The sequence below is a fragment of the Heptranchias perlo genome, chromosome 18 (genome assembly GCF_035084215.1).
Source record: "Heptranchias perlo isolate sHepPer1 chromosome 18, sHepPer1.hap1, whole genome shotgun sequence".
In the NCBI taxonomy this organism is placed as follows: domain Eukaryota; kingdom Metazoa; phylum Chordata; class Chondrichthyes; order Hexanchiformes; family Hexanchidae; genus Heptranchias; species Heptranchias perlo.
Window position 1 is genome coordinate 40713977 of NC_090342.1, and position 19518 is coordinate 40733494.

The following is a 19518-nucleotide window of genomic DNA, read 5'->3' on the forward strand; positions in this document are numbered from 1 at the left end:
TGCACGAGGCAATTTGAACCACATGTTAATGTGCAAAAGGTCAGAGAGAATAAAGAATCTCACCATACCTTCTACTCCCACCCCCCTTCCCTTGCAATTAAAGACAGGGTTCAAGCCTACCTGCAATATAAGCAGCATCTGAATGATTGAAGGTGGGACCCTTGCACGTGGGCGGGACAGAGCGTCTTCTAGTTTCACATTTAGCGTGATCACATTCCTGAAATGCAGCAGAGCTATCTGCCGGACGGTGGGTTCCTTCCCCTGTGAGACCAATGAGTAACAAATAAAAAAATTGAACAACAATTAGAAGGAAGAATTTGGGATTCAAAATTAAAGGGGCTAGCTTTATTTAACCATACTGAGTATTTTTGTGCAGACCGTAGCTAAGATTTAATCCAGACCCTCACACCGCATCTTGCGGTGAAATAAAGCACTGCACCACACCCACCCAGTTCCACCTCCCAGTTTACCATGTTTTCTCAACCTTTAAATGTAAGAAGGATATCATAATATCCTGCAAGGGTAAAACACGCGTGATAGTGTGATGTGCTACTTCCTGGACACATACTTCTTTGTACTCAAACAAGTACTTACATGGTTGTAAGAAAATCAGTAACAAAGTTGTGGGTTAAGCCACTTGATAGCAAACACATGTGACTTTACCCAATGGCTCAAACTGCAGTGCAACCATATCACCAAATTCACACTACAGTGATACTTATTTCACCAAACGTTGCAAGAGGAATAACGCAGCTCACATATACCATGAGCTCCAGGTCGCCCTACTTTGATAAAATCTTCCTGACATATAAATCCGTCACACTGCACAACTCAAAGTCAAAAGATATGGCTTTCTAAGATAATGGAGTAGATTTTAATATTTAAATCACCAGATGGTAAACTCAGGATTGAAAATCAGCCACACATTATACACCCTGCCCGAAGTCAATGGGAAGGAAAATCCAACAGGGTGTATAACGGGTCAGCTGATCTACTGAGTGGTGAAAGTTAAAATCTATCCCAATGAGTATTATTTAAATTCATTAAAGATGACAAGTCCAGATTATTACTAATTAATATACAGCAATGTTGTAACAATAATTTCAGTAATGGTAAATGTGTGAATTTTTTACAAAAGTCCCCTTGAACTATGGAAACACCCTGCAGCACCATTATAGATTTTGCCCCTCCAAACACGATTTGTGTCCAAAGAGAGTATTTGGAGCTATACAATAGTGGGTGAAGTATTGGTGGTTATTGGTCTGTCACTGGTGGTGGAAACAATCTGAGAGGATGAATTAAAAGCATCACAACAATGGTACAACATTAGTTGACATGTGACTTTTCCCATGGTGTACTGGAATCAATGTAATGAATAAGCAAAGTGATAATAAGAATATACTGTAATGTTCAAGTATTAGATTAAAAACGCACAGTATATTTGTTCAATTATAATCATGATGGCCAACGGTTAAATATATTCAGTCATCTCCAGCAGTTTTCCTCTCAGATTCGATGCTTTAATACTTCTCACTCTCTGCTCAGTGAGCGTTCATGTTTCCGAACTATGGCCCCCACCATTTCAAACATTAACACCCACCAGCAGCCTGGGAGGCCACCAGAACCTGATCTCAGCCATGGCTCCAGCACCCTCACCTTACCCAAAGGACATTGCCAGCTTGCACTGGGCTGGCTGGAAATTTAATAAAATTATGTAATAGAAAAACATCTAGAAAACAAAAATATAGTAAAGAGTAGTCAGCATGGATTTCAGAAGGGAAAGCCATGCTTGACCAAGCTTATTGAATTCTTTGAAGTAGTAAAAGAGTAGACAAGGGTAATGCAATATGTAATATATTTGGATTTTCAAAATACCTTCCATAAAAAGGTACTACATTGTAGTCTCATGACTAAGTTCAGAGCATGTGGAGACGGGGACAAGTAGCACAAGCTGGCTATAATACAAAAAACAGAGAGTAGGGGTTAAGAGTAGCTACTCAGACCGGCAAAAGCTGGGAAGTGGTGTTCCACAGGGATCGGTGCTGGGACCATTGTTGTTCACAATTTACAGAAACGATTTGGACTCGGGAATTTCAAAATTTGCAGATGACACGAAATTGTGTGTGTGTGGCGGCGCTATAGTTAATGCAAAGGAACAATGCGTTAAAATGCAAGAAGACATTAATAAACTTGCAGAATGGGTGTGTAATTGGCAAATGAATTTCAATATAGGTAAGTGTGAGGTGATGCATTTTGGTAGGAAGAATAAGGCGGCCACATATTGCTTGGATAAGAGTCGAAATGGGTTAGAGCAGCAAAGGGATCTCGGGATACAGATACACAAATCACTAAAAGTAGCGATGCAGGTTAATAAGGCTATAAAAAAGGTAAACTAAGCACTGAGGTTCATTTCTAGAGAGATAGAATTGAAAAGCAGAGGAGTTATGTTAAACTTGTATAGAACCTTGGTTAGACCAAACTTGGAGTACTGGGCACAGTTCTGGTCTCCATATTATAAAAAGGATATAGAGGCGTTGGAGAAGGTGTAAAAAACATTTGCAAGGATGATACCAGAATTGAGAGGGTATACTTATCAGGAAAGCCTAAACAGGCTGGGGCTCTTTTCTGTAGAAAAGAGAAGGCTGAGGGGTGGCCTGATTGAGGTCTTTAAGATAATGAAAGGGCTTGATAGCGTAGATGTTGAGGAAGTGTTGCCAGTTGTGGGGGAGTCCAAAACCAGAGGTCAGCAATATAATATAGTCTCTAATAAATCCAATAGGGAATTCAGGAGAAATTTCTTTACCCAAAGAGTGGTAAGAATGTGGAACGCACTACCACAAGGAGCAGTTGAGGCAAACAGCATTGATGCATTTAAGGGGAAGCTAGATAAGCACCTAAGGGAGAAAGGAATAGAAGGATATGCTGATAGGGGTGGATGCGGTAGGGAGGGAGGAGGCTTGCGTGGAGCATAAACGCCGGAGTAGACCAGTTGGGCCAAATACCCTGTTTCTGGGCCGTAGCTTAATGTAACTCAGTGTAATGTAACATCAAGAAAACTCCAGTAGCATCAAACACAGCACACTGTGTTTAGAACACCAGCAGAACCTAATGGCAGCAGCTTACATATATACCTGTCAGACTGCACAACGCAAAGTCAAAAGGATGCTCTTCATGGAGAAAGTGTTTAACTGGACTCAGGAGCAGCATTCTGCAAAAGTAATAATCCTTCATAAACCCTGTAAGAATTCACAGCTGAGGCCTCCAGTAAGACACACCATCGCAACAAAGAGGCCTGAACCTAATCCCAGAAACTCCACAGCACAACTAGAAGGTAGATACAGCAGCTCCAACAGTAGAATAAGGGCTCAGGCATCCCATCTCCAGCTCTCACCAAATTCTGCAGCAAGCCTGATTGTAGAGGTCCAAGATTCTTTCTCACTCCCTGTCCTTGCAACATATCTGGTACCTACCCCAAAAAGGCCCTATCACTGGATCTTCTGTATACAGCAATACTTGCCAAGGTCACAGGATTTATGGTGTTGGTGTCTTGCAAAAGGAAACTGCAGGACTCCAGTGCGTCTCCCTATAGTCCGAGGCCCATATCAAGAGGCAATGGAGGCACACTGACAACCCCTTTATCAGACTAGAACAACAAATGTTGTACAAAGACAACCATCCACAAAATCTCGATGATTTCAACAACTACAGCAGAAGAAACACAATAAGAATCTTCAGCGTCAAACAAACAAGAGGATGGAGCGACTGTGGTCCTGACCCAGACACTACTTTGCAAGCTCTAGATCAAAGCCCAGTAGACCTGATAACTAAGTATACCCAGTATGCATCTATCTTTTGGCCTAAAAATTGAACCAACCGCATTCAAAAGTGGCTAAATTCCAGAATTACCAGATCAAAGAAACAGTTGTTCAGAACATTAAGGCCAAGGGCCTGCCCAACCGACAAAAAACTGGCCACATTCATTAACAGATTCATTGGGTCAGCTAGCCTCTATTGTTGGTGCCATTGCCTATATTCACAAATTAATTAGATCAACGATGACTTGATGGCGAGGGCAAGTCTCTCTTTGAAACGTTAATGTATCCAAGCTTACAGACTGGGGGAATAGATTAATTTATATTCTGTAACAGCTAAACCGTCAAGTTGATGTTTGATAGAAAGACAATGTCAGCATTAAAAACTGTGACATAAAAGGCAAATGGTATAAATCCTTCGCCTAGCTGTTCATCTTTATTTCAGCTTCGTTCAGAATGGATCATCTGGATGCTGTGGGTTACCAAAATTGAATTGTGTCACCCACATATGATATTGCATTGGGAACTACATAAATATTTAATCCAAGAGTTCTGCAGATCATAGAACGTTATAAAAAAGATATTCTACAATGGGTATTCTAATCCCTTTGTGGACTGAATCTACCTTTATTGTTTTAAATATTATACTTTTAGATTTTTGCTATGAACTACACTTCTTCTGTGTAACACCTTATTTGTAAAGAAATCTATGGGTTTTAGACAATGTGCTTTGGTTGGAGTGTAGTATTTACAGTCTTTCGCAGAACAAAGGAGAATATGGTGGTCAACTCACATGGTCTGTGGTTCAATATATGTTATAAATGGTACCAGTTAGTCCTATGGCACACTTTCCCAATAACAACATGTAGAGAGGACGCAGGTTTTGGTTCATAAGAGACGGGGATAGATTTTTGTCTTCGCCACCTGGTCGGTAATTGGGTGAAATCAATGGATTAAAAATCGAGTGCATTCTATAAAGGGTGGCGATCCGTTCCACCAGATTACCGAACCAGGCGGTCAAGACAAATATCTACCCCTTGGTTTGCTTATGGAGATTGCCTTTATGCTGTGAGCACAAGAAAACCTGAAAGATAACAACGTCCTCCCCTCCTCCCAACCCTGCTCATCCTGACCTCACCTCAGGGCCAAAGTACCCTACTTACAACAAACACCAGCCCACCTCACCCCCAGACAGGTTAGAGAATGGGAAATCCTACATTTCTGTATTTTCAATTTGGTAGAAAATCGATATAAAAAACCACAATGAGAGTAAGCCAAACTCAAATTGTAAAATGTTTTTAGTGGCTTAGCCACTATGGCGTTAGCACCCAAAAGACACCTCCACAGCCCTTCACCCTCAGTGGGGCAGACTGGGCTCGTGGTACAAAGAACAAGGAAGGAAGATGGTAGTGGTTGTTAGAGGCTAATCATCTCAGCCCCAGGACATTGCTGCAGGAGTTCCGCAGGGCAGTGTCCTAGGCCCCACTATCTTCAGCTGCTTCATCAATGACCTTCCCTCCATCATAAGGTCAGAAATGGGGATGTTCGCTGATGATTGCACAGTGTTCAGTTCCATTCGCAACCCCTCAGAAAATGAAGCTGTCCGTGCCCACATGCAGCAAGACCTGGACAACATCCAGGCTTGGGCTGATAAGTGGCAAGTAACATTCGCGCCAGACAAGTGCCAGGCAATGACCATCTCTAACAAAAGAGAGTCTAACCACCTCCTCTTGACATTCAATGGCATTACCATCGCCGAATCCCTCACCATCCCAATCAACATCCTGGGGGTCACCATTGACCAGAAACTTAACTGGACCAGCCATATAAATACTGTGGCTACAAGAGCAGGTCAGAGGCTGGGTACTCTGCAGCGAGTGACCCACCTCCTGACTCCCCAAAGCCTTTCCACCATCTACAAGGCACAAGTCAGGAGTGTGATGGAATACTCTCCACTTGCCTGGATGAGTGCAGCTCCAACAACACTCAAGTAGCTCAACATCATCCAGGACAAAGCAGCCCGCTTGATTGGCACCCCATCCACCACCCTAAACATTCACTCCCTTCACCACCGGCGCAGTGTGGCTGCAGTGTGTACCATCCACAGGATGCAATGCAGCAACTCGCCAAGGCTTCTTCGACAGCACCTCCCAAACCCGCGACCTCTGCCACCTAGAAGGACAAGGGCAGCAGGCACATGGGAACAACTCCACCTGCACGTTCCCCTCCAAGTCATACACCATCCCGACTTGGAAATATATTGCCGTTCCTTCATCGTCGCTGGGTCAAAATCCTGGAACTCCCTACCTAACAGCACTGTGGGAGAACTTTCACCACACGGGCTGCAGCGGTTCAAGAAGGTGGCTCACCACCACCTTCTCAAGGGCAATTAGGGATGGGCAATAAATGCCGGCCTCGCCAGCAACGCCCACATCCCATGAACGAATAAAAAAAAAATGCCCACATACAACACCAGAACCAAATGCTTCTAGGCAAGGGCCCATTTACCTGCTCATAGAATGGCATGCAGTTCCACTAATGAGCAAAGATGAGCAGAATTAAAGTCAAGGGCATCAAACATCCAGTCTCAAAGAGAAAAGTACTTACCTTCCTCCTCCATGAAGAGTGCACACACACAGCCCTCCTATAATAGATGCACTTAACTGATTCTGAGGACAAGAAGCTCAGAACACGCTAGGTTAGCCTGGCTCTCCATGCCTCCCATTCCTCCATGCACAACATCACAAAAATGGGAGATTTCAGCTATATCCCGTTTACATCTGGATAAAACACCTGCATCTGTAGTACCCACAATGGGTCGACAAAACTGAAGAGAAACTGATAATGACCCAGCCTAGTTGGCTATTGACAGAAACAGAATTCAAATGCATGGAACTTCTACTTCTACTCTCAGCCTCACAAATCCCACTCCAGAATCAAACACTTTTCCTTGCAATCACAGCTATTCGTAGTGAAGACCTGCAACATTCTCCTGACTGACTATATTCCAATGTTCAGAGCAGAAATATTCTCCCTCCCATGCAAATTGTGCAATTAAAAATCTTCATAGCTCCCTCCTTAGGGATCCCAATTTCTTCTACCTACACAATAAACAAAATCTACTTTCAGAATAACAACATGTCTCCCGAGATTATCCCCTCCGTCCTGCTTGGGAAAGAAGGCAGGCCAAGGGAACTGGGAAACAAACAGGCTGCTCGAGCTATTTATTCATGGCTGAGAAAGCTGGTAAGAAACCACCAGTGGCACTTTAATGGGCCACCAAGAGGTGCACAACTACAGCCAACAACTGACGGTGTCGACTTGGCTCCATTAGTAGCACTCTCACCTCCGAGAAAGAAAGTTCGGAGTTCAAGCTGTACAACAGGACCTGAGTACATATGAATACCGCATTGTCAGAAGTGAGATCCTTTGGATGAGACAATAAACTAAGGCCTGTTCTGATAGACCTTGAAGATCCTATGACACTATTTGAAGAGTAGGGAGTTCTCCCTGTTTCCTTGCCAATATTGTTCCGTCAGCTAGTACCACCAAAAATAAATCAACTGTTCATTCATCTCTTTGCTCTTTGTGGGATTTTGTTGTATGCAGAATGCCTGCTGTGTTTGCCTACATGAAAAGAAATAGCTGCACTTCAAAGTAATTATTTGCATTTGGACCACTTTGAGATGTTTCAGAGAGATGTAATAAATGCAATCTTTCTTTCTACTCTTCTATCTGTTTTACCCCTACATGCATTAAATTTGAGCCCCAAGAGATGTGTCTACATAAAAGTAAATGCTGCATTTGGGGGCAAACGTTGTTTCAACTGTTATAAAGGTTCAGTCTTTGCCAGGGTGGGGGGAATTGCCAAGGAAAAATAAAGTGTGTGGGCAAGTGACCGAGCAGTGCAGCACCTGACCCCTTTGATGGCTCGAAAAATGGGTGCGCTGCTGCTCGAAGTAGGTGCGAGAAGGATGGCCATATTTGACACTCCACGGCTATCAGGAGGTGGTGGCCAGGCTCAGTATGTACAATGAAATCACTGTCCTCTATTGTGATGTGACCACCTGGAAAAAGTTCTGTGCCCTGTCAAGTTGATGGGCTAGCTCTTGACATTGTGTGATAGTGTAAAACGGGTGAAAGTGAATTGGCAGCCCATTCATTTCACATCTCACAATTTTTATTTCCATTGAAATCAATGGAAATAATCGGGAGAGATGTAAAGCGGGCTGCCAATTCGCTATCACCCATTTTACACTATCGCACAATGTCAAGATCTACCCCATTATTTTTCCCAAATGATGAACATTACTCCTTGCAAACAGGGCCCTGTTCACTTGCTTGATGCATCTGCAGACAGCTAACTGATTAATTTGGCGTATGTGGTGGCTTGGAGGGATCTGGTCGGATTAAATGTAATAGTGATCTTCATGTCCATGGAAAGGGCTGTACCTGTGGTACATGTTTCTGCAGGTCAACCTATAGCCTCCTTTGTGAAGCAGAGGTGCCAAGGATAGCTCTCTGAGCCAGTAAATGTAGGTCTTGGGGTAATAAAGAATATTTTTTATAACGGCTATATAAATCTAAGTTATTATTGTTGTTGTAGTGTATACTACAACAATAATAGCTCCCTCTCTTGATCCCTCAGGAACTATTCTTCCTCCAAAACTAGAAACATCATTAGAACCCCAAAGAAATTCTCATCCTGTCCACTTTAGTTGCTGCAAGAAAAATACAGTGAGAAGCAAGGCGGTTGTTTGAAACATAGTTAGACATAAAAAATTAGACCTAAACAACAACAAAAATTAATCCTCCAATGAAAATGCAAACAAAGCAATACAATGAACAAAAAAAAACCTAACTTTGCAACAACGATTAAAGAAGTGATACTCAATTTTAAGAAGCCCTGTTACAGGAATGCCATCCAAACACTGCAACGTTTGTTTCAAATGGCCACGTATTGCTGGTGAGAAAATGGTGAAATCTAGCGAGGGATTGATTGCCATACTTTTGAAGCTTCTATTAACTTTGCGCTGGTCAGCAGCACAGTCTCCAAAATCCTGGCACCTTTCACTGGCAACGAGATGCAATGCACTGCAATTTGGGCGTGCTGGTCTGCACAGCCAATTTCATGATCTGCGCCTGCCCTGAGCGAGGCTCGGCAGTGTCAGCAAAGCCTCACAAAACCAGGCGGGGCCTCCTGTGTTGAAAAAGCTAACAGCAGATGTAATTGGATATAAAAGGGTAAAAATATTAATCATATTTGTAATTGCTAGCACCTGATAAAAAATTCTTTAGCAGTACACTGGTGGATAACAAGCCAAAAACAAACTCGACAGGAAATGCGGAATTCATCCTGCGACTTGCGGCACAGAAATCACTGTACATCGATTACTTGAACTGCACGTCGTTTCAGTTTTATTACCGAGGTTACTAGTTCACATATTCATTAGGCAGACTGCCTTTCATTGTACAATAGACATTACAGCACAGCACACTGCCAGGACCAGGTGCACACTGTGCTGCTTTTAAAGCTGCAGCACCCTTTTTCCTGTTATATTTTCAATACATCTACAAAGAAAAGACCATAAAGAGATTTAAATGGGAGCTCATCATCTTTATTAAAAAGAGAACAACTTATAAACAAAATCCTTTGCTGCATTTGGAGCCTCACATTGTAACACTGGAAACACTTGTCCTGCTGCACAATATCCAGACAGGAGCCTGGTGGCAATGTTGAAGTGAAGCTGAAGAAGTCAGGGATGGCTCCGTTAATTCCATTTTAGCACTACCTCAAGGCTCCCACTTGGACATTACATCAGGACTCCCCGTCAGAATCGCAAGTGTTGGTTGGCACTGTGGAGAAATCCAATTTGTAACACTGATTTTTTTTCCTCCTGGCCACCAGTTTTTGGGCAAAAGTACCAAGGACAAGTGCGGTTAATTAAGTTGCTCCAGGATACTGCTCCATCAGTGATGTCACTGGAGCAGTGACTGACCTGTAGGTCTGAGCTTGGGCAAGATATTTGGAGTTTTTGACATTTGAAATTTCAATGAATATTTTTATACCCTTTCCTCTTCCCCCAGGACCCTTCCTTGCGTGTGGCCTTCAACAATCTGTTATGCCTCAGAAGAAACTGCTCACTTGAGAAATAAGCTACTATTCTCTAATCTACTTACATACTAAAAATGCTTGCACTTACATTAAAACATCTCAAAGTGCTTCACATACAATGAATTTGGAGTACAGTAACTGTTATGTAAGTAATATCCACAAATTGCAATATGACCAGCTAATCTGTCCTGGTGGTGCTGGTTGAGGGAGGAATGTTGGCCAAGACACATGAACTCCCCATTGTTCTTGAAATAATGGAAGCCTGGACTTGAGCTTGATTTTTCATTTGAAGGATGGTACCTCTGAGAGTGTGGGATTCCCTCAATATTGCCCTGGAGCATTACCTTGTGTCCTTGTGTGGCCAGAAGTGAGGTCATCAGTAACTGAGCCAAGCTGATACATAAACTATGCAGATGATTTGCTTAGTTAATCCAGTCAAATACATTTAAACAATAGAGTAAAGAACAGAGCACCACCACTTGATGGATTTAGAATCAATAAAAGTAAAAATAGATCCATGGAATACTTGAATTTAGCAAAGCTTAAAAAATCACACGACTAAACTTTATCTGCAATCCTTTGCTGCACTTATCGTAAAATAAAACTCCACTAATATCTTAAATACTAAAATAAATACTTCCCATTCTTACAAGTAATGACCATGCTCCATTCTGGAAGTTGTCACTTTTATAAATAGCCCATGATTCCATGGTGTCATCATCATTTAGTGAGGTCAGAGAAGAGTTCTTTTTCCCTCCCCATGTACACAACTACTTTTACATAACAATTCCTCATCTCTCATTCTCTCAATACACTAAATTACTTCATCTGCTATATTAACAACCTGCTTAATGTGCTTTGAAGTTCTTTTTTATTCGTTCACGGGATGTGGGCGTCGCTGGCAAGGCCAGCATTTATTGCCCATCCCGAATTGCCCTCGAGAAGGTGGTGGTGAGCTGCCTTCTTGAACCGCTGCAGTCCGTGTGGTGACGGTTCTCCCACAGTGCTGTTAGGGAGTTCCAGGATTTTGACCCAGCGACAAGGAAGGAACGGCGATATATTTCCAAGTCGGGATGGTGTGTGACTTGGAGGGGAACGTGCAGGTGGTGTTGTTCCCATGTGCCTGCTGCTCTTGTCCTTCTAGGTGGTAGAGGTCGCGGGTTTGGGAGGTGCTGTCGAAGAAGCTGTGGCGAGTTGCTGCAGTGCATCCTGTGGATGGTACACACTGCAGCCACAGTGCGCCGGTGGTGAAGGGAGTGAATGTTTAGGGTGGTGGATGGGGTGCCAATCAAGCGGGCTGCTTTATCTTGGATGGTGTCGAGCTTCTTGAGTGTTGTTGGAGCTGCACTCATCCAAGCAAGTGGAGAGTATTCCATCACACTCCTGACTTGTGCCTTGTAGATGGTGGAAAGGCTTTGGGGAGTCAGGAGGTGAGTCACTCGCCGCAGAATACCCAGCCTCTGACCTGCTCTCGTAGCCACAGTATTTATATGGCTGGTCCAGTTAAGTTTCTGGTGAATGGTGACCCCCAGGATGTTGATGGTGGGGGATTCGGCGATGGTAATGCCGTTGAATGTCAAGGGGAGGTGGTTAGACTCTCTCTTGTTGGAGATGGTCATTGCCTGGCACTTATCTGGCGCGAATGTTACTTGCCACTTATCAGCCCAAGCCTGGATGTTGTCCAGGTCTTGCTGCATGCGGGCTCGGACTGCTTCATTATTTGAGGGGTTGAGAATGGAACTGAACACTGTGCAGTCATCAGCGAACATCCCCATTTCTGACCTTATGATGGAGGGAAGGTCATTGATGAAGCAGCTGAAGATGGTTGGGCCTAGGACACTGCCCTGAGGAACTCCTGCAGCAATGTCCTGGGGCTGAGATGATTGGCCTCCAACAACCACTACCATCTTCCTTTGTGCTAGGTATGACTCCAGCCACTGCAGAGTTTTCCCCCTGATTCCCACTGACTTCAATTTTACTAGGGCTCCTTGGTGCCACACTCGGTCAAATGCTGCTTTGATGTCAAGGGCAGTCACTCTCACCTCACCTCTAGAATTCAGCTCTTTTGTCCATGTTTGGACTAAGGCTGTAATGAGGTCTGGAGCCGAGTGGTCCTGGCGGAACCCAAACTGAGCATCGGTGAGCAAGTTATTGGTGAGTAAGTGCCGCTTGATAGCACTGTCGATGACACCTTCCATCACTTTGCTGATGATTGAGAGTAGACTGATGGGGCGGTAATTGGCCGGATTGGATTTGTCCTGCTTTTTGTGGACAGGACATACCTGGGCAATTTTCCACATTGTCGGGTAGATGCCAGTGTTGTAGCTGTACTGGAACAGCTTGGCTAGAGGCGCAGCTAGTTCTGGAGCACAAGTCTTCAGCACTACAGCTGGGATGTTGTCGGGGCCCATAGCCTTTGCTGTATCCAGTGCACTCAGCCATTTCTTGATATCACGTGGAGTGAATCGAATTGGCCGAAGACTGGCTTCCGTGATGGTGGGGATATCGGGAGGAGGTTGAGATGGATCATCCACTCGGCACTTCTGGCTGAAGATGATTGCAAACGCTTCAGCCTTGTCTTTTGCACTCATATGCTGGACTCCGCCATCATTGAGGATGGGGATGTTTGCAGAGCCTCCTCCTCCCGTTAGTTGTTTAATTGTCCACCACCATTCACGACTGGATGTGGCAGGACTGCAGAGCTTTGATCTGATCCGTTGGTTGTGGAATCGCTTAGCTCTGTCTATAGCATGTTGCTTCCGCTGTTTAGCATGCATGTAGTCCTGAGATGTAGCTTCACCAGGTTGGCACCTCATTTTTAGGTATGCCTGGTGCTGCTCCTGGCATGCTCTTCTACACTCCTCATTGAACCAGGGTTGATCCCTGCCATGGTTTTTGTTAATTGCAATTCAGTTTTGTTTTTCATTTCATTTCAAAGCCACTCAGGGAGTTGTGTTATTAGTTGCTGAGTGGTAATCTGCCTCTGTTGAGAAGTGTAATGCTGGTTACTGATAAGCATCAGAATAGAACCACCAGTGTCTCCCCTCCATTTAAGAGAGATGAGTTTCGGAAACTCAATATGCGAGTCACAGTACAGTTTTGGAAGTGAGTGGAACAGAAGAAAGGGACATGCATTGTCTCAATAAAACAAGTAGCGTACCTGGACAGGATGAAATATTGCCTGGAGCATAGGAAGAATGTCACAAAAGAAAAAGTCCCAAATTTCAGCCAACGTGTCGAGTAATTTCTGTCCTATAAAATAAACCGCATGATCTAAGAAATAGGAAGGGCTAAAACAGTAAAAGAGGTCCTTTTCATTCATCATATCTTGGCATTTTCATAGATAATTAGTTACGATCAATATATTTTTGCCTTAATATAATTTATCATAATGTTTTGCTATTAATGTGAATTTTGTACCTGCACTGGCATCTGATCATTTCTATTTGTTAGAAGATTCATTCAACCAAACACTTTAAAATGTGCAGACTTTTAAAATATTAGGTGCTATCAGATGAGTGGCTGCCCAAAATTTAGCATCTGCAGAAATTATGTCAAAGAATTTCTTGAATCAGTTTTCTTCCAAAATATTAACAGGCAGCAAGCAGCCCTCTCGGATGGTCAGGAGCAGCATCACGATTTCTAAATGATACTGGCACACACTGGAAATCGTTGAAATAAACTGGCAAAACTGTCTTCTTACCTTCATAAAACCGAATTTTGTCCCTCAAAATCACCATGCCTTTGGTAAGCAGCTGATTCTACACAAGGAAACAACAGATAAAAAAAAAATCAAGATTCACCACATTTACATACATTCTGATTGCTTTATTCAGTTGGAGATGTACCAGAGTTGAGAAGCTTTCATTCCTTTGAAAGGCCCGCGCCATCAGGAATTACTTGGCTGAATGCAGCTCCTGCTTGTAAATGAAAGTACTGATTGGGAGCTTCAGGGGCCATAGTAGAATTCAAGATCCATGGCAACCAAGGCAGGAGCTGCAAAATTTTAAAACTGCAGTATTCACTTCAAAAATACATTATTTTTAATGTGGATCACAGGGGGCATTATTATCAGGAACAAACCATTTTTCAAAGCACATTATTAAATTAGAATGTGTGTGAGGATGTTTGCCCAACTATTAGTTTAAAGAAACGTAGTTAGAATCATAGAGCACAGAAGGAGGCCATTCGGCCCATCATGCCTGTGTCCAGTTACATAGAATTCAAATCTAATGAAAACTTTTTGTAAAGAATTCAAACTACCACAGATACACTAGTCTCAAAGCCCCAACTGTTCCCCAGCAGCCACCATGCTGAAGTTTTTAAAAAATGTTTTTTAGTTTGTAAGATGTAATATTCGCATCTTAACAGCTATACACAGCATTTTCCTCCTGCCTGATCTGTTCAGCAGAGTTAATGGCTGCGATTGCCACTCTCCAACAATCAAATATAATTTGCACAAAACTGGATTAACAAAAGGAATATGCACCACAATTGTAAAATGGGCTAAAACTCAGACTCGCGAGTTTGTGGAATAGTCTAAAAATCACATACATGGCATACAGGGTACATCCCAGCTCTTCATAAAAGAACAACGAACCTAACTGCAATACACTTTATTTGGTACTAAGGGGTGGAATTTCTGTTTCTGCTAATTCTTAGCAAAAAATTAGTAAATACAGGAACTTCAACCTCTAGAAATCTCTCACACACTTTGACACCACTGCAGTGCAGGATATCTTCAATGTATAAATGTTCAGCAAAGTCCTCTAAATTAGAATATCCGGGCTCACAACCATAAGTTTCATCATGGCAAATTCCAGGTATCAACTGTTCCACAGCGAGGAGCTGCTGAGTGTCAACCAAGCGTTACTCCACAGGGAAGAAAAAAATCAGAGCACCAGTCACCTCAGGATTGCTCCTGTGCACCTCTTAAATGTACTTGTATACTTGCACCCAGGCTTCAGAAGACTGGTGCTCAAATGGAGACCCTTGACCTTTCTGCTCCACTGTCCCATTTTTAGAGCACCTGTGTACCTCCAGTCCCGTTTGGAAGGCTAATAGAAAGAAGTGCTTGTTTTTCATGCCTCCAACCTCATGGAAAAATTGGGTGCCAGACGCTGTCAGAAGTGTGGAGTTAATCTCCTTAGTGGCGGCGGTGGGAGTCTTTCTGCCTAAGGCACATCATCAATATGAAACTACTTTTAGCAGCTAATTACAGAGCTGTGCTGCAGGGGCCTGAAACCGGGGCGGGGGGGGGGGGAGGGGGGGGATTTTAATCCCCCAGGATGGGCGGGAGAGGGGTGGGATTAAATTGTTAAAAATGGAAAACCCAACATCAACCCGTCGCGAACGCACCTACTTCTGTTTTAACCGGGGTGAGATGGGAGTCGGGCGAGTAACCCGCCCCGGAGAGATGGGTCTGTAATCATAATATGTTAATGGATATCCGTGCCTCATATTTTGTCAGCGATTTGAATTTAACGCCTCCAGCACGGTTTTACCCGGGGCTCGGGAAACCCGGCAGCTAAAGGGAGGCGAGAACCGACGGATCCAGGAGGTAAGCGCTCTTCCAGCACTGCTTGTGGGCCAGGAGGAGCAGAAGTGCTTCCCCCCGGCCCCCACCCCCCCAGCAAACCTGCCGCAATCTTCAGACCACTTCCACGCGATCTCCCCAACCCCGCGCATGATCTCCCCCCTCCCGATCTTCCCTGCGCGCGAACTGCCCCCTCTCTGCGTGTGATCTCCCCCCATGATTTTCAGAACCCTCTCCCACAATGATCTCTCCGCCCCGCACTCCCCCCCCCTACGATCTCCCTCCCTCCCTCATCTCCGGTGCCCGGCCGCGGCCTCGTACAGCAGGCTTTCCCTCCCAGCAGCCAGCCTTTCGATCTGGCTGGCTAAGGGCGGGAAACTGAGTAAAAAAGTTTTAATGAGGTCCTGAGGCAGGATTTCCGCCATTCCTGTATTTTCCAGTTTGCCAGCCGCTGACAGGCACCCCCGCTCCCTCCCCGCAAATATCGGAGCCCAGGTATCCAGCCTGTGCTCTGAGTCTGGGAAGGTGCATTGTGCAGAGAGAATATTGAAGGAACAAAAACAGGAGAAAGAAAATAACTTTTTTAAAAATTCTGTTTTTGTTAACAAAGAATGATGATGTTTATTTTGTTACTGCTAATTTTTCTGGATATTTTAATTTAAATAGCAAGTGCTGGTGAGGTCATGGCTACAGATGGAGGGGGTTAACAAAGCAGACCGTGTGATGGAGCAGAATCAACATAATAGAGATTCATTTAGGGTGCTTTATCTTTCACTAAAAATATTGTTAATATTAAAAAAATGTTGTTGTTGAAGTAAGCTATAATTCCATCATTTTCCCACCATGTTTTTGGAGGACCAGTAATTGAATGTGAGGGAGTAGTATACAGAACAGCACCGTGTGTGCTATTGTATAAAGGACAATAATTAAAGGACAATAAATACATCTTGGAGTCTGAGATACATGATCTCTCAGCTTTTTGGAGTCAGTCACCTGATGATTGATGATTTGTTGTAGCTCTGAGACACCAAACCATTTAATAACAATCAGGTGCTATCTGCCCCACTGGTAAGTAAGCGCTCAGCTGAAAAGCTGAATCCAGCTGAACTTGGCTGGATCGGTTAACAGAGATGACAAAAGGGGCATGGGCTCACCTATAAAGCACCCTGTAAAGCATTTCATGTTTAGCAATAGTGTGCACATGATAACATCATTGTGACACTTTTGGTGCAAATATTGAAACTGCAATATTGAGATAATGGACCACAATCTGGGAAACATCTGTGCTGCTGCTGATCGACTTAACTCTCCCGTCAGTAATCATGGGTGCATTTACAGAACATGCCAATTACCACCTGCCCCAGAAACTGAGACTGGCTCTAAAACTGCTGACAAAGACAACAATCCTCCTTTAAAAAGCAGCCAGATTCAGGAATTTTATTAAAAAGGCAGATTTCCTATTCTTTCAAGGAATATGATCTGGGGATGGAGGGAGAGAGAAAGGGCATTTCTGCAGTTGATCCGAGTCTTGGTTGATTCTGAATCAGCAATTTCTGCTGTTAAGCACTGGGCTGAAGTTCATGAGTAGCCTGTGTGGAACTGAAGAAATCCAACTCAGTCATGATTTAAAAACAATCTAAAAGGTGTTTCCAGAGTTTTAAATTCATAGCGTTAACAGACATTTCCCTAGGTACAAACTCTGCTCATTGCTGGCTTGGGAAAAATGGACAATTCTACTGTTAATGGAGTGTATTAAAACATGATACAGTTTTCTCGCCAGTAAGTAACATCAGCACAAATGCAGCACCAATGTCATTTAGCAACGGCACACATTGGGAAAACACTGGGGGTTAAGTTCGATAACCCCGAATCTGAGCGCGGGGGTCGTGGTGTGTGATTAACTCGCGCCCGGTCATTGCGATGCGGGCAGCACATCAGATTCGTGCTGCCTGGTCATTTACCTGATTCCAGTGAGCAGCCAGGCCTGGCTGTGCTGTTGAATGGCTTCTCACCAGAAGGGGGGCCCCGATATCGCGTGAGTGGCTTGCACCTCTTAAAGGCAGCCGGCACCTCTTAAAGGCAGCCGGCACCTCTTAAAGGCAAAATATAAGATACAGGTCTGCACGAAGATCAGTCATCGCACACATAAAACACAGATATAGATCCCGTCCCTATATTTTCAAACTGTTGAGATATGCTGAATAAAGGTTGTGCTCTACTAAATCCCACATCCTCCAATCTGCACGCCAGACCTCAGCAATCTGCCGATCTGAGTTTGTACCAGGACTGCAAGAGAGCGTGCACCAAGGTTCTCTGCTGATGCACTAGAGGCCTTGGTATAGAAGGTGGACAGAAGGAGGGGCATCCTACATCCGCAGTGGGGCAAGAGGCCCTCCAGACAAATGTTCAAAAGGCAGTGGGAGGCAGTAGGGGACGAAGTCAATGCCAGGCTCATAGCACCACGAACATGGATGCAGTGCCAAAAGAAGTTCAATAATTTGACACGAGTGGTCAAGGTGAGTGAGGTCAACTGTCAAGTGGCATCTCCTACCAACTGCACCACTAGCCACATCCACTGCTCCATGCACAAGACCCCCACATCACCCACATGCCCACAAACTCTTTCAATCATTACTCAACTCTTCCAATCAGATGCTTCCACTCACCCTCACACATTACCACTGTTGCAAACCGCACACTCAACTCACAGTTCACACACGCTGGCAGCTATTCAACCATGACAGGCACATCACCCAAACATCCTGCAGGACACTCACCGACACACGTCCCGCTTTCTTGCAGGAGAAGGGGGCGCATAACAGGAGGCAGCAAGTCGCTGTGGCATTTAGCCCCTCGAGTTTGTTCTACCATTCAATGAGATGATGGTTGATCTGTGACCTAACTCCATATACCCGCCGTAGCCCCATATCCCTTTGGTTAACAAAAATTTAACAATCTCAGATTAAATTAACAATTGAGCTAGCATCAACTGCCGTTTGCAGAAATGCATTCTAAACTTCTACCACTCTTTGCAGGTAGAAGCGTTTCCTAACTTCACTCCTGCAAGTCGTGGCTCAGATTTTTAGGCTATGTTCCCTAGTCCTAGTATTCAAGTATAGGAGACCTCCAAAAACAGGTACAAATGCATTAGTAGCCAAAAGCAATAATCCAGCAACTAGCCTGTAAATCCTGCATGTTCCCTTTAAATAGTGCTGGTGGGGCGGTGTCCTCCAGGCCAGCTATGACCTGTTCAGCTGTGCGTGGTTAAGACAGTGCGTTAGCTGGAGCACTGAGTTCCAAAATTGTATATGTCTCTTTAAATCAGTGTTGCACAATGACCTAACGCATACTCTCCTCACGTTACATGGTTCCGGCGTTCGTTATCTGTGCGTGCGCAGATGCCTTTATCAAGATGGCGTACGGGGCACGTGCATTCTGGACACCATTTTGGGACTGTAGGAAGCCGTGTAGCGTCTACAAAACGGGTGCTGCGTGGCCGAATTTATAGCCCACTTAAATCGGTGCCTTCAGGAACAGTGCTACTTTTTAGTAGTTTCATCTAACCCATTTTGAAGCATAGGTTTATCTCATGTGAAGGAATTAGCAACTTCTGCCACTATTAAGGTGAATAACATCAAAGTACTTGAATACAAAAAACAAGAAGCTACACTAGGATCTCCTAGAACAGTGCTACAATACTCAATGGGGTTGAAACTGTGCTGTGCGTTACCAGTAACAAACACATTAATGTATTTCTATTAAATTCCTTTGTTTGCTATTTTAACAAAAGGTATGACCATCTTAAAACGGTAGAGTCTTACAAGAGTCTTGCATGCAGTGTTATGCATGTGGGCAGGACAAATGCTCAACATACATAAACCCTTCAGGGAAAAGCATTAAAGAAGGTGGAGAAAGAAAGAGATCTGGGCGTTCTAGTGCATAGATCCCTAAAGGTTCATGAGCAATGCCGTGAAGCAATAGCTAGAGCGAATAGGGTGCTGGGGTGAATTTAGAGGACAATTAACTTTAAGACAAAGGATACTATTTTAGGAACA

General features: G+C 43.9%; 1 protein-coding gene across 3 annotated transcripts in view; it reads right to left on the reverse strand.

Annotated features, from left to right (window-relative positions):
- LOC137334794 (proline-rich protein 5-like) overlaps positions 1-19518 on the reverse strand; it is a 101027-nt gene that overhangs the window by 41504 nt on the left and 40005 nt on the right. For all 3 annotated transcript variants that reach the window (XM_067999772.1, XM_067999773.1, XM_067999771.1), the window contains 3 exons: positions 13631-13688; positions 13088-13179; positions 121-261 (listed from right to left, as the gene is read on the reverse strand). In XM_067999772.1, the coding sequence (XP_067855873.1) occupies positions 121-261; positions 13088-13179; positions 13631-13688 (291 nt within the window). The remainder of the gene's footprint in view (positions 1-120; positions 262-13087; positions 13180-13630; positions 13689-19518) is intronic.